General features: G+C 43.0%; 1 protein-coding gene across 4 annotated transcripts in view; it reads right to left on the bottom strand.

The window, feature by feature from the left end:
• The window catches only part of RHBDD1 (rhomboid domain containing 1), a 112,992-nt gene that overhangs the window by 55,247 nt on the left and 42,520 nt on the right, over window positions 1-15,225 (bottom strand). For all 4 annotated transcript variants that reach the window (XR_012507190.1, XM_074364405.1, XM_074364407.1 and 1 more), the window contains one exon: window positions 1,815-1,903. Coding sequence is in view for 3 of the 4 variants with exons in the window: in XM_074364405.1 (XP_074220506.1) it covers window positions 1,815-1,903 (89 nt within the window). In the remaining variant the exon portion in view is untranslated. The remainder of the gene's footprint in view (window positions 1-1,814; window positions 1,904-15,225) is intronic.

The following is a 15,225-nucleotide window of genomic DNA, read 5'->3' as shown; positions in this document are numbered from 1 at the left end:
GCCCTACAGTGAACAGAATGTATTTTGGGGGGATGATGAAACCCTAACTTTTACTCTCTGAAGGTCCTTAAGGTTCCTGTTGACATGAGATGGCCTTTGCCTTCCAAAAGTCCAAGCTTGGTCTTTGAGAGATGACCTCAAAGACCATCTCTACTTGTACATCTCTGCACGAGCAGAGATATTCTGGCTACAGAGAGAACTTGTCCCCAACAAGGGAGTTAGGAGGGCCACGCTCTCGCCCTTCCTAAGGGACTTCCCCTCTCTCATCCCTACAGGGGTGATGGGATAGGCAATTCAGCACTGCTGGAAGGGAGAGAGGGAGGAGCGACGGGGGGCACCTTCAGTGTGATGCTCTCTCCCAGGAGTTCTGGGACAGCAGCCTTCACGTGCGTGATCATTTTCCACAGGACTCCTGTGTCACCTCAATTCTCAGATCACTCTTGACCTTTCTCCGGTTTCACAGGAAAAAAAGGCAGAGAAATTGCAGGCCATGTGTAAACAGCACTGAGTGTTTCAACTTTTGGTATTTAATTTTCTACTGCATTACTTTGAAAATAGAATGATGTAAGAGTAAGTCTCCATAGAAAATAGGCAAGGTTTTAAGAAGGTAAACTAAGAGCTTAAATGTTATAATTGTGGGGAAAATCCTCTTTAAAAACAAAATGATTGCCTAAATTTCATAATATGTCTTAGAAAAAGTTACTAACCACTTAATCTTCAGACACACAGGAAAAAAGGAGACAAAACATTAGACTCTCAAGACTCATTTCCTTTCCTTTATCAGTAAGGAGAGCATTTGGACAACAAAGCTCGTTACTAGATTTCCATAATTAAGTTGTATCAAAAATATAATAAAAAAGGACATTTTCAATAGATGAAGCTCCTGCTGCCTCCTCCAAGCACACACACTAGAAACAGTAATAGGCAAATGTAGCAAAATAAAAATCTGCTTCAACGCAACACAGCCTGTAAAAATCACCCGAAAGTGAATACAACAAGCTAATAAAGGCACAACGCTCGAAAATCTCTCTAATATCATGAATATTATATGGTTCTCAGGAATACCAGTCATCGGCACAAACCGTGAAAACAAATTATATATGGTTCAAGAAAAGGTAAAATAGTCTCAGAAGATTTCCCATGAATAAAAGATGAAAGATTGGAACTCATATGGTCTACAGAACAAGTGTTTGCAAAACAGTTTTCTTATAAGACCAGTATAGTGTTTTAAATGAAGAGGTCAAAAAATTCTTATGTTTCTAAATAAAATATTTTCATTGAGCATTCATTAGAAGGAAAAAAATTTAATTAAAAAGCAGAAGCCAAGCTTCAAGCAATAACAGACTTGGTTTGGCCATGCATGAATATATCTCGCCCACCAGGGACCCAATGGTCATTCTGAATTCTTTAAAATACTGGCCTTGCACTTCAGGACATATTTGTCTTTCTTTTTTTAACCATGCCTTGCATGCACAGGAATTATTGGAATATTATAGAAAAAAGCATATTTTAAACCCGCTTTAGTTCTCTGAATGGCAAGGAAATTGTGGTTTTCCATGAGTAGCAATAATGCTGTGGGTATAAATATATACTGCTATTTGTCCCCAAAGAAAGCCTCAGGTTTAAAATCTGGGTTTGCAGCCTCTTCTGCAGAACAGTGCGAGGAACAGCACCAGCTGGCTGATCTCTTGGTTTAAAAAGGGCCTATTAGGGAATTCCTAAGCTGCACCACAGGGAAATGTGGGGTTGCTTCTGTTTCCATTAAAATGAAAATAAGCTTCCCGCTTGTCCTGCAAAGGTGTTCTGTTCTGTACCTGCACAGGTTTTCATGATCTTCTTCAGAGGCCCACAAGTGTACATGAGTCCAACAAGAATCCCGGCCAGATGCCCGGCGAAGGAAGTCCTGGGGGAGAAGGAGAGCCTTTGTGAGTATGTGTTCCGCTGCTGATTACACACTGTCTTCTCATTAGCCCAGTGCATGTCAATTAGTCACAGTCTGCAGGCTTTGTTCCACATCACATCTTTTATGCTGAGCATCATTTAACTTAGTCCCAAGAACAACATTTCCTACCTTTAAAAAAAAAAAAAAAGTACAGCAAATAACAACCACGACATGTTTAAAATGCAACATCCTTCTTTGACCAAGAGAAGTAGGCTGGCTCCTTTGGAGCAGCGGAAGCCTTTTGACAAGACAACCCATCATATATCTAAATTTTTTCTCTGTAGCTCTTATCACAGAACATAAATGAAATCGGTTTTCTCTTAATTAAATCTTGACTCATCCAGCCACTGTGAGGGACAGGAGCTACCTGTGCTACGGCAGAGCAGACTGCTACATTTTTCAACCCCGCTGACCAGTGAGCAGAGAGCAAGGGCAACTCGGCAGAAGAGACTGAGATGTCCACTCCCCGCCCCCCAAAATGTATCCTGCAGTCACTCAGCAAAAAAAACCAAAAAAAAAAACAAAACCCAAAATGTAAACTTCAAGCTTGAATGATGAGATTGAGCGTTAAATTGGTTCCACTCTTCTTAAAATAGCATCTGAGATTGGCAATCCCCTCTAACTATAAACACAAGGCAAGCTTCAGCTAAGTATATGTTGAATGAGTAAAAGAATAAATGAAAGAAAATCACCCAGTGGGGCTCCCTGCCCCCCTCAGCTTTTGCTCTCAATGCAGCCGGCACCCAGCTATCAGTTATTCTCCTAAAACAGAAGCCAAGTGATGGCTTCTGTGGGACTGTGGGGCTCACCGACTCCTCTGTCTCCAGATGCCCTGGCCTGCAGTCAAGGCCTTCCGACCCCTGGCCTTGCCCATCCCTTCCTTCCAGCCTCACCTCCAGCCAAATCCATCCCCCCAGCCCACTGCCAGATCCCCCAGGCGTTCACAGGTGAACACAAGGCTCAGCTGAACAGCACTCCTGTCATAAAGAACCCTGTCCTAGTTGAAGAGTTGCTCTCTCCTTCTGCCAGCCCCCCTGAGAGCCGCTACTTCGGCCTTCACGAGAGCACGCGTCAGGCCTGCTGGGCAGCAGAGTGCTCACGTGCGCCTGTCTGTCCCTCTCCTCCAAACTCCCTGAGGGCAGCAGCGGTGTCTTATACACCTGTTACGCTAAATTAGAAGCAAAAGAAAAAAAAGAAAAAGAAACCAAAAAAGGCCAAGCACATGAATACACGTCATAGGTATGAACATATGAGGGGAAATGACCCCCGACTCCAGAAGCGGGGGCAACGGAAAGTGACCAAAGAGCCGGACGCGAACTCCAAGCGCGTGGTGACTCCTGTGGGTCTCACACGTGTATTTCACACACCTAGACTGTGCCTGGCACAGGACAGACTCTCAAATAGGTGTTTAATGTGTCCCAGGATGGGTTCACCAGGGGCACCAGGAGGCAAGTTAAACCTGCTGCGTCTTCTGCCTCAGCGCTGTGGTGCTGATGTTCACCCACGCGAGACCTAGAGTCAAATCCAACACACTTGGCGACCAGGGCAGCAAAGAACAGGGCAAAGAGGCCCCTGATGCCGCCGGCAAGGGGGCCACTGTGAATGTGATTGTCTAAAGGCCAGGGAGACTTGCTGGCTCTCAGGAAAGAACAGGTAAGGGATAAAGACTTCAGAGAAGACACAGAAGGAAGCCTCCTGTAGACAGGATGCTTATCCCAGTAGTCAACCCTCCTACCCCCCAAGCAAGGCCCTGCACATGTCTACTCACCCCGAAAGTCACAGTGCGCGCGCGCGCACACACACACGAGCATTCCCTTCGGGAGAGCTACTATTTTCATCAAATATATCTACCTCACAGTATGTTTAACCTGATGATAAAAACATGGGATCAGACACTTGGTTTCCCATTTTCGGGGAAGAACAGTATGAAGTGTGCTTGCCTTTAGCTTTTCCAAACAAAACCAAAATTGTACTTATTCTATTTTTAGGCTAAATAAATGCTCCAACTAGTTCTAGGAATGGCAAAGAAAGTGGTAGTTTGAGGGAAACAAAGAAGAGGCCAGAATCAATTTTTTTAAAAATCGTAACCTCAAGTTAACTGAAAAGAATAAAAGAACATCAGTATTCTTGCAATTTTCTAAACCAATCTTTATGGTGAATCACATAGATATAAAATGACATGGGAGAGAATTTCAGTTTAAAACCCCAACCTATTAAACAATCAACCTTGAATCTCATTTACAAGTCAGAGTACAATACAGTTAAATGAATTTCTTATCTCTCTAAATGGGTTTGCGGAAGCCCGAGTTGTAATCTAACTGCAGATAACTAGGGAAGGGAGGCTGGCAGACCAGAGACCATTTTGCAATATCCTTTAAAATTCAGCATTTTCTTCAGAAGTCCCGTCTCAAAACTCTAGCTGTCCTTGTCATTTCGTTTAAGCTCTATAAAAATGTTCTTCTTTTAAAGTAAAAACAAGAAGAGATTATGACCTTATTCAATCGAAATTGAGACTCTCTCAGCATTACACACAAAAAGGGGGAGGATTCCACCACTGAAAAAGGAAATATAAGCTCACTTTAAGAGGTATATTAACTGGCTCCTTGCTGTAGGTAACCTTGTGATAAACCACTTCGTTTCACCCTCTAAGAGATTTCCATGTCCTGAGAGAGGAAATAGACCTGCAGACAGGAAATGGAAATGGAACTGGAAACTATCTTCTCCCCAGCAGGATGGGCACCCCAGTCCTAAGATTAGGGCACTTTATCCCTGCCCCTGGGGGTGCTGCAAAGCCACAAGGAGGCCCTGGGCTTTGGGGGAAGAAGACACATCTGATCAGTGTCTGGGATCTACCTTCTGGTGTAACAGCTTTAGAAACAGATTGTGTTATTATGATCACAAGTATGCATGCTAAACAGATGTTCTGACATTTGTGGCATCTGAGGATGCCCGCGGCTCCTCAGCACGCTTCTCTGATCTTAGTTATACCTTCAGGCTGACACCCCAAGGGGCAGGCTGGGAAAACCCTGCTCTTAAGAACAGCTTCTTCTTGACCTAACTAGGTCTTAGGCTGGGACTGAGGATTTGGTGATGATCTGTCACCCTCTAACCGAATCCAAGGTAATTCCTCAGGGACAGAACCACCATACTCCACCCCATATCCCTGACCACACTGAGCACAGTAAACGGCCTGACACTAGCACTCAGTAAACAACCACCGAATGAGTGGAGAAGTGGAAGTAAAATTACACGTAACGCGCACAGATCTGACATACACTACAATTGTACCATAAAAACACAAGCTATACTGGCCACCAATTAATAGCTGTTTTAGTATCAAACCTCACTGGGAGAGAGGATGGCTGAACAGAACACCGCCTCCCCCACCCTCCCCTCTGCACACTGGGACAACGTATTACACAAAACATGCGCTCAATTACCAAAACAACAGCACTAGCCTATCATTATACCCTAAAATTGGTCACTTAGAAGCTCCGTTTTTTCTGATAGCTCACTAGTGACTCTCTTCAGGAAATTATAACAGCTAGAAGCAAACACCGATTGTGACGGTGAGATAAAGCCACGGGAGTCAGCATCACCGCTGCTGTGTTTGGCCGCACAGGCTGCACACTGTACAGTGTACAAATAATCTGTCCAGGGTCTCAACAGTGCCACAACGTAACCAATACTTACGGATCCAATATTCAAATTCAGATCATCCTATCTCATCTTCAAAGCAAGTTCAGTACTGACGTAATTTCATTTTAATAGGGGACAAGACCATAATCCAGGAGTTCTTAAACTTGTCCAGGTTCTAAACCCCTTTAAATGTCTGATAAAAGCCATGAATCCTGCCTGCAGGAAAACTACACATATGCAAAATACACCACTATATTTTAGGAAGTTCATAGATGGCTTGGATCCTATCCCCTGATCTCTCATTAAATATCCCTGTCTGAAATGAAAGCAATTTGTCACAAACAGAAGAATTTCAAACATCAGTACCAAGTCTAAGCAGTTATATATGCAACTGAAAAACATTTTGTTTGTATTCAAATCCTAATGCAGAGGCAGCCATTTACGTAGCTTACTTAAGTTTATGACCACGTCTGATTTCTTTGTTGGGCCACTGCTCTGTAAGGGTGGAACCTACATCTGGGTTTGATTTCCTTCTTTCTGAAATCCCACTTTCAGTAATTCTTTCAGTTAAAGTCTGAGAGTAAAAAATTCTGCTAGTCTTTGTGTGATCCAGAAGGTCCTTATTGTTGCATCCCATTTTGATGACAGGTTTAGGATCTACTGCTGCTGCTACGAAATGCACTGTCCGTCAAGGAGTCATCCTTCTAGGGGCAATCCGTCTCTTCTCTCAGCCTTTAAGATTTTCTCTTTATGTTGGATTTACAATTTTATACAACAATCATTCCAGCTGCAGATTTGTTTACCCTCCTTGAGATTAGCTGTCCTCTTTCAACCTGAGGTCTCGTCTTTCTGCAATTTTGAAAAATCATCAGCCATTGTTTTTTACCCTCTTACTCTCTGGATATTTCCTGACACAGAGAGGGGGCTCAATATGTATTTACAGAAAAAACTAAAAAAAAAAAAAAAGATGAAAGCAAATATGAAATCAATGTTGCTACACATTACGTATATGGGGTAGAGAAGATGGAAAGATAATTTTGGAGCAAAGCTAAGATGAAGATATTATTGTGGGTTACACGTCAATTATATCTCAGTAAAGCCAGAAAAAAGTATACGATTGTGGATTTTAATTATGCAAACTATATTCAGATATTATTAACACCAACAAGAATGCAGCGTTCTTTCCTATCATGCTAGCATCAACTGACCCTCACTCCTTTAAGAGGCTACTTGTAAGGCTGAGCTAAGCTGTTATGCAAATGTTCCTACTGCCACGTGCCACTGTTAAAGAATCAAAAACTAAAGCTATGATTGAAAGCTGGGACAAGCTATAAAGGTCCTCTGTTAAACGGAAAATTCTTTCCACAGTTGAAGAGGCTACCCTCTCAGGCATACCTCAGAAAGCAGAAAATGTATTACTTCTAAGATATAATCTCACGGTGTACGCAGAGCAAACGACCTCATTAAGGATGTAACTTGATGGAGACACAGTGTTGGATAAGGTAAGATAATAAGGTAAGGTAAGAGGCAGTCAGTGAGAAGTGGCCTATTGTGCTGTATGTTCCAGAATTTCCTCCTGTAAAAGCAGTTACTACCAGGTAGGGGCTGAGCTGATCACAAGCTCAGGGGTTTGGGGAATCTTAATTAAAGGTCCCAGATTGGCAGTAGAGCAAAAACATGTAGCAAGAATTTTTCAGGTGTTGAACATTAATGCCACGAGGGAAAATCCTGATGGGACTGCTGCTTCCCAAGATAAACTGTCCTTAAAGGACCTGTTTTCCGTCCATGATGCTTTCAACCACTACACCAGGCCGTGTCTTTGGCAATGGCAGTCTGGGACAGACTGGGTCTACATGTTCTCTCTCTTTGCTTCTCTCAATATAGTGCCCTCGTGCCCCCTCCCACCACCTTTGGCCTCAAAGGTAAAATTATATCTCCCTTAAAGGCAATGCAACCTCTATTATCCATGTTGGTTTAATAAATGTGGCACCAACCTCAGACATAGGGCTGGGAGCTGACCGCTAACATCAACCTGAGTCCCAAACAAACATGATCTGGACAAAAATAAGTATTGCAAAGGTAAGAGAAGCCTCTTTTACAAAAGAGCTTCCAATGTAATAGAGGATGCCTAGCAATGCCTTGGCTCTCAATTCCTGGCAGCAAGATAATTCCATGAGCTGGCTTAAGGAAGGAGCATTCGTTCACTCATTCATCAAACATATATTGACTGACTACTACATAAACAAGACAAACACAGTCTTTGCCTCACGGAGCTTACAATTAGTGGGGGAAACAGACAGACACACACGCACGAACTGCCAGTTGTGGTGAGTGTAGGAAAAGAAGTCTACTTTCACTAAAGAGACCTGGGATGGCTCCTTAAATGGCATCTAAAGTGACTTCCACAGGATTGGGAGCTAGTGCGTCCCAAAGTGAGGATGGGAGCTTCTGGCAGAGAAAAAGCACACATGGAAGAGCTGTGAGGCAGGCAAGAACGTGGGGTCTTAGAAACACGGAGATGGCCATCAGGTGGCCGAGTACAGTGAGTTAGCGTAAGGACATGAGCATGAGATGAATTTGGAAAAGCAGGCCAGAGTCAGATCCCATAAGCCTCTGTGCCATGGGGAGGAATCTGGGTTGTTTCAAAAGTACACTGGGAGGCCACTGGAGAAGTTTAAACAGAGGAATTCTGTGTGTGTGTGTGTGCGTGCGTGTGTGTGTGCGCACGCGTGCGTGTGTGTGTGCGCACGCGTGCGCATATATATATTTATTGAAGTATACTCAGTTTACAATGTTGTGTCAGTTTCTGGTGTGCAGCATAATGCTACAGTCATACATGAACATATATAATTTGTTTTCACATTCTTTTTCAACATAAGTTACTACAAGATACTGAATATTAAGCAGGAGAATTCTTAAGAGCAGACTCTGGAGAGGTGAGAATGGCTGGTGTAAGCAGACCAGGAAGGAGGCTTAAGGTGAAAAGTGATGGCTGCCTGGAAGAGGGTAGTAGCAGTAAAGGTAGAGAGAAATGATTGGTTTGGGGTCTATTTTGTTGGCAGAGATAAAAGGACTTGCTGATGTAGTGCAGGGAGAGATCCAGGCTTTTGGTCTGTGCAATGAGATGGATGATGGAACCGTTTACTGTGATGGGGAAGCTGAGGGGGTAAAAGGGCAGGGTAGGGGTTGAATTCAAGAGGTAAGTTTTGATGTGTTTGATGTGTTTATCCTGAGATGCCTGCAGGACAATTAAATAGAGATATCCCATAGAGTGTTCGGGGGGGAGGGTATAGCTCAGTGGTTAGAGTGCGTGCTTAGCATGCATGAAGTCCTGGGTTCAATCCCCAGTACCCTCCATTAAATAAAAAATTAAACAAAACCTAATTACCTCCCCCCCAAAAAAGTCAAAAGAAACCTATAGCTGGGTGGGTAGGTGGATGGATACCCAGATGGAAATTGAGAGGAAGAATAATTCAAAATATTGTTCACATATTTCATTTTACTTGACTCCTAGACTACCTGTATAAAATATGACTATAACATTACATCTTTAAGTATATGGCATAAAATACATTATACACATACAAATACATGTATACATATCTAAAGACAAGATTTAAAGGAAATACATAAAAACAGCAACAGATAATATGGGGAAGGTATCGTTGTTGTCGGAGTAAAGCGTTAAGAAGGCTTCTCCCATTTGGCACATGTTAGTGTTTTTAAATTGCACTCCAGATGAAAATCATATTTGCTAGCTCTGTAACATCACTGTTTCTTCAGAATCTGTGTTGTGATTCAAGTCTTCTTCCAAACAAAGTGAGGAGTTGTGCCAAATTAAATGAAAGCAACAGGTAAGTGAAATTACACAGAAAATAAATGAATAACCGTTTCCCCACCTACACTTAACTGGGGCACGGATGTTAGAGAGTCTGTGTTAATTCTGCAGGTGAGGCTTGTGTTCTTTTCCTCACCAGACACTTCACAGAATCAGACACATCCTGGAGTTCCCATTCCCGTATCTCCCAAATTCACTGTCGAGTAGATTCTATTTGCCCCCAAATCTCTCCGTCTGCTCTGTGCCACCCCATGTCACCCCAGCCTCTGGGACAATCTAGGGAAGTGGTTAGATGGCTGGGGACTGAATCCCAGGTCTGACCTGGGGAATCAACGAGAACCTTACCAGCTGCCCCGATAGCCACTGTCTTAGCTCAGCTCTCTCTCTGCCTGGTCTGTCCCAGCCCGTTTCCACCATCATGTGACAAGTCAGTCTCCGTAACAAGCAAACCTGATCCCAATCCCCAAACCCTGACACCTCCATCGCCCCCTTAGACCCAAATATGCTTTAATGCTTCCTCTATTTTTTTTATAATGGAATTTATAAATAGCATATTCACATACACACTTTCAAAAACAGACAAGGGAGGATATAGCTCAGCAGTATAGTGTGTGCTTGTTTAATCCCCAGTACCTCCATTAAAAAATAAATAAATAAAAACCTAATTACCCACCCCCCCAAAAGAAATTAAAAAAAAGTACAGACACATAACATACACACACCATCTCAACTCAATATAATGCCCGAGTTGTGAAAATAAGAAAAACAATGTTTAATTCATGATAACATACTATGAATTTATGAGTGCTCAGGCACACCGCCAGCAGAGGACACGTGAAGCTGTCCTTTGCCTGCCCCTATGCGTGGAGTCTGCATGGAGGTGAGACTCACAAATGCAGGTGGGCACAGACGGGTTTTCTGTGACTCAAGCACCACAGGCAGGACTCCATCAGAGACATGACTTTACGTGAGGGCAGCTAACTTTTGACTCCAAATAAAGCAAAGTACAATTTTCCCTTAAGTTACATTTACAATTCGAGTTACAATTTTCCTGGAAAAGTCATTATATATTAAGTCCATGCCAAAGCAGAAAATCTTTGTGTTTATTTATATGAAAAGCACAATTAGGTTTTCAGCTCAGATAATCACAAACAGCTTTTTCACCTACACTAACGTCCTTTCGACAGATTGGGGGTGGGGGCGGGTGTGCAGGACCGTTCTTGTTGGAGGGGACTGTCCTGCACGCTGCAGGGCAGCTAATACCTCTGGGTCCTCGCACACCAAGTGCCGGGAGCACCCCCACTAATCATTACGTTAACTAAAAACGACCCTGCAAATTTCCAAAATCCTTCCTGGGGTCCAAGCCACCGATCCCAGTGGAAAACCACTGGCTTAGTGCACAGCTAATGCTTATGAAACGTCTGTGGAATCGATGACCTTTAATCATTAGGCCTCAAAAATATTTCTTTTCAAAGTACTTCTCATGTGACTATGCCATGCACAAATTCCAAGGATTCCAAGTAAATCTACAACATATTGAACTGATATGCGAGAAGAATGTCCCACCACAACTGAAATGCACACGGGGAGTTAGAACGTTTGAAAGAGGCCATGATCACTTCCACATTGCGCTATGGTAGAATAAACGCAACCTGGCACGTGAAAAACGCTCCGCCATCTGCTGTTACTACAGACAGAAATATTTCTGGAAACCACGCAAATGATTATGTGCAGATCACCTCCAGAAAGTAAATGTAAAATGAAAGAGAAGTTGGAATGTTTACAGCCTGATTTAAACATGTGCTACTGTTATGAAGCAAATAGACGTTCCTGTGAGCTCAGCCTCTTGGAAGTATTTTCAGAAACAGTGTCATGACTAGAAATCCCACAGTCCTATGGCAACTGGGCTCTTTGAAGTTGCAGAAAGAGGCTGGCTTAGGTGACCCCAATTAATAGGAGTTCATCCTGGGGTGCACAAGGAAGAGAAAAAGGCAAGGAACAGTCTCAGCTGTTAACTGTGGAAGGGACTTCTCCATTGTGCTCATATGCGCCAAAACACAGATGGACGGGCTGCCCCTGCCAGGTGGTAGACTGAATCCACGAGTTCTCAACACCGGCTACACATTAGAATCTCTTAAAGAGATGGTAAAAGTCACAGCTCCTTGGACTCCACTCCCAGAGAGTCTGCAGAATTGCTCTAGTGTGGGACCCTAACACTGTTGCGTGTGTTCGGTTACTTTCTGATGATGTTAGTTTTAATTCCCTGGGAGATTTTAACGTGTTAAGGTTGAGGACCACTGATCTTAAGCCAAAATTCAGATTTTAATGATGAGATTTCAGCTGGCACAGTAGGCCAACAAGAAAAACATTTCGAGTGTAGGCAATACTCTACCCTAACAAAGTACCCCACAGAAGTAACATCTGTTTCCCCTCCTGGTAAACTGGTTTTAATATATTCTGTAACGCCACAAGAGAGTAAACGCAACTCTGAAAATACATGTGAGGAAACATGTGAACTTACTCCAGAAGATTTACGAGTTCTTTGGACTTACAAAAACATGATAATCTAGCTAATGGACTCACATATTCAAGAGTCACAGACACATGGTCCAAGACGATGACGGAGAAGAGCTAAGGGAATCCCCGAATCCCTAAATCCAACAGAAAGACTGGGAGACAAAACTGGATCATAAAGCTAGCCTGTAATTTCAGAAAAGGTAAATTCCAAATGTGGTTAAATCTGGTCTGAATCAAATTCTAATGCCCCACCTACTGTCGTAACTCAGAGACCTGGGCAAGCCATGGACATCACATCCTGCTCCTTCAGCAGCTTCCCCGGGGTGCTTGTAAGGCACGGTTAATGCTAAGAGCACAGAACCACCAGCTACAAAGTGCTGAACACTGCCCATGAGAGTAGAATTTGTTTGCCCAAGACAACATGCTAGGCTGAACATCTGTGGACAAAAAAACCCTAGTGAAGCCAGGACACCCACATGGGCTTATCTCAGGAACGCTGTCACAAAGATACACAGTCTCACCTCCGACAGAGGCCGAAGAAGAGTGGACATTCCCTCATCTCCCTTCCTGGCAGCCAGAGCACAGACACGGGACCTATACTTGGCCCATGAGATACACCTCATACCTAATGTTGAGAACCTAGTGACTAGAGTCCAGTGAAGCAGCGGCAGTGACAACAAGTGTCCATTCAGCTCCCACAGGTTTTTCCAGCCCAGGATGTCAGTATTCTCAGTAATTCTAGAAGCTACTTATCCTTCCAGTAAGTCCTTCTGTGGTTAAGAAAGCCAGAATTAATATCTACGGTTTTCAACCAAGAATCCTGACTGGTAAGGTACAGGCACATACGTGGATGTCAAGGAGAGAAGTGGCTCTATTTTCTCTAGAATTGCTACCCTTAGGATGATGTAAGATGGGAGCTGCTGGTCAGCTCTGCCACCATGTGGAGAGAGCTTTCTTGAGAATGAAGCTATGGTGGACAGATTCTAAGATGGGCCCTGGCGATCCCTGATTCCTGGTATTCACACCCTTCAAAACTCCTTTCTCCCTGAGTATGGATGGGACCATGACTTGCTTCTAACCCACAGAATATAGCATGCCACTTCCACAATTATGTTACATAAGACTGTAATTTCTGCCTTGCTAGCAGACTCATCCTTGCTGGCTTTGAGGACAGAAGCTGCCATATCTATCGTGAGCTGCCCTGTGGAGAGGTTCAGGCGGCAAGGAACTGAGGATGGGCTTTGGATGACACCTGACAGCAAGGCCCTCAGTCCAACAACCCACACGTACTGAGTTCTTTCAAAAACTACATAAGCTGGGAAGCAGATCCTTCCCCGGTCATGCCTTCAGATGAGACCACAGTGCTGACTGACACCTTTGTTGCAGTCTTGTGAGAAGGCCTGAAACCAAAGACCCGAAGAAGCCACATGCAGCCTCGTGACCTACAAACATCATGAGATAATAAATATGTGTTTTAAGCCAATATGTTTAATGTAACTTGTTACATGGCAATAGATAACTAACACAGATGCCAACACAGGGGAAAAAACAGAGCCAGGAGATAGCAACAGAATCTTGGTGACATTGCTTGAGCTGAACCCCAGCACATCTGAAGTCTCTGAAACCATGAAATGTACCACTGGAAATTTTAATTATGTAAGCCAGTAGAGGTCCTTTATTTTGATCACATTAGTTTGCGCCAGGTTTCTTTAAATTGTCATTAAAAACACCTCCATTAAGGTGTCCAAAGAAGACAGAGGCAATGTAGAACCAACAAATCTCAAAGACTCAAAGAGAAGTTTGCTCTACACTACGTTAATTCCAGTGTTGGAACTCCGGGTGGAATGGAAGATTTGAATATTCTAATAAAAGTGTCAAAAAAGGATGTTACCACACTAAAGAAATATTAACCCGGATGTTCAAGTCACTGAATGAATTCCCAGAACCTACACCCTTGTATTAGACATGGCTCCATTCTTCATGTGTGGGAGACATTACAAATAATATTTCAAGAATTACAGGAGAGCGAGGAGGGCGTAGCTCAAGTGGTAAAGCATGCACGAGGTCCTGGGTTCAATCCCCAGTACCTCTTTTAAGAATAAGTAAACATAATTTCCTCCCTCTCCCACCAAAAAAGAATTACAGGAGAAAATACATATAAACGTGTTCCATATAATGCCTAACACATTGTAGGTATTAAACGTGAACCAAAATCCACCTTTCTAAATTGAGAAACACTGTTTTTAAGTACTGATTTACTAGATCTATCCAAGAGCTCTTTGAAATCCGTAGATTTATGCAGTAAGTTGTTATTCTCAGGGACTTTGATGTGCTCAAACTGGTTTGAGCTTTACCAGCCATTCTTCTTGTAACCACAGAAGACCACTCAGGGGCACTGAAGTGGTGGTAGCTCTTCCAATGAGCCAGACACTGATTTCAGGACTTTTCTGTGTTACCTTTTTAGATCTCCCAAGAAACCCATGAGATGGGTACTGTTAATTGGTCCCACTCACCAGATGTGCAACTCAATCTTAGAAAAGTAAAACCAAGGGCCAGGGTTATGAACTGGAGAGCTAAGAGAAAGTGAGAGTGGAACTCAATAAATGTGTCTTCAAAGAAGAAAATTCAGCAATGGATACAGCTCACTGTATGGATACAGCTTCTGCCTGCCTTTGCGCAGCCTCTGTGCATCTGGGAAAGCATAATTAGGATGTATAATCTGCAGTGAGGAACATGAGAACAAGATTCCAAATGTACGGCTAGGAGCCATATAATTGTCAAGTAGCACAAGTCTAACAATATAATGGATCATGTTTTATCCACAAAACACTTCCAAAAAATGAAATACTCTGATTTCTGATTTGTACGCCTCAGCAAACTTTTTCAAAAAAACAGTGTGTGCCTCCTTCACATCTACTGAAAGATCTGTTTCACCAGGTGGTTTTAGTCATCTTTACTATTTTCTAAGATCTTTTGCTGCCCGTTCCTTATCCAGTCTTCGTCGTCATCTTTTTTTTTTTTTAACAGTTGATTCTGAGCTGAACCTTAAGAAAATTCAACTGAAACTAACAAGCAAAAATTATGAAATGCAGATCCAAAGGGGACCTTGAGCCATCATCCAAAATGAAGCCTCTCAGAAGGATCTTGGAAGAACATACCTTCTCACCCAGGTAGGGGACAACAGCTCTCATGAGTCTTCTCAGATTGAATAGAGCTGTGCCCCCTTTATCCATGATTTCACTTTCCAAAGTTTCAGTTACCAACAGTCAACCACAGTCCAAAAATATTA

Source organism: Camelus bactrianus, chromosome 5 (assembly GCF_048773025.1).
Source record: "Camelus bactrianus isolate YW-2024 breed Bactrian camel chromosome 5, ASM4877302v1, whole genome shotgun sequence".
NCBI lineage: Eukaryota > Metazoa > Chordata > Mammalia > Artiodactyla > Camelidae > Camelus > Camelus bactrianus.
This window is presented reverse-complemented; position numbering and strand designations above follow the sequence as displayed.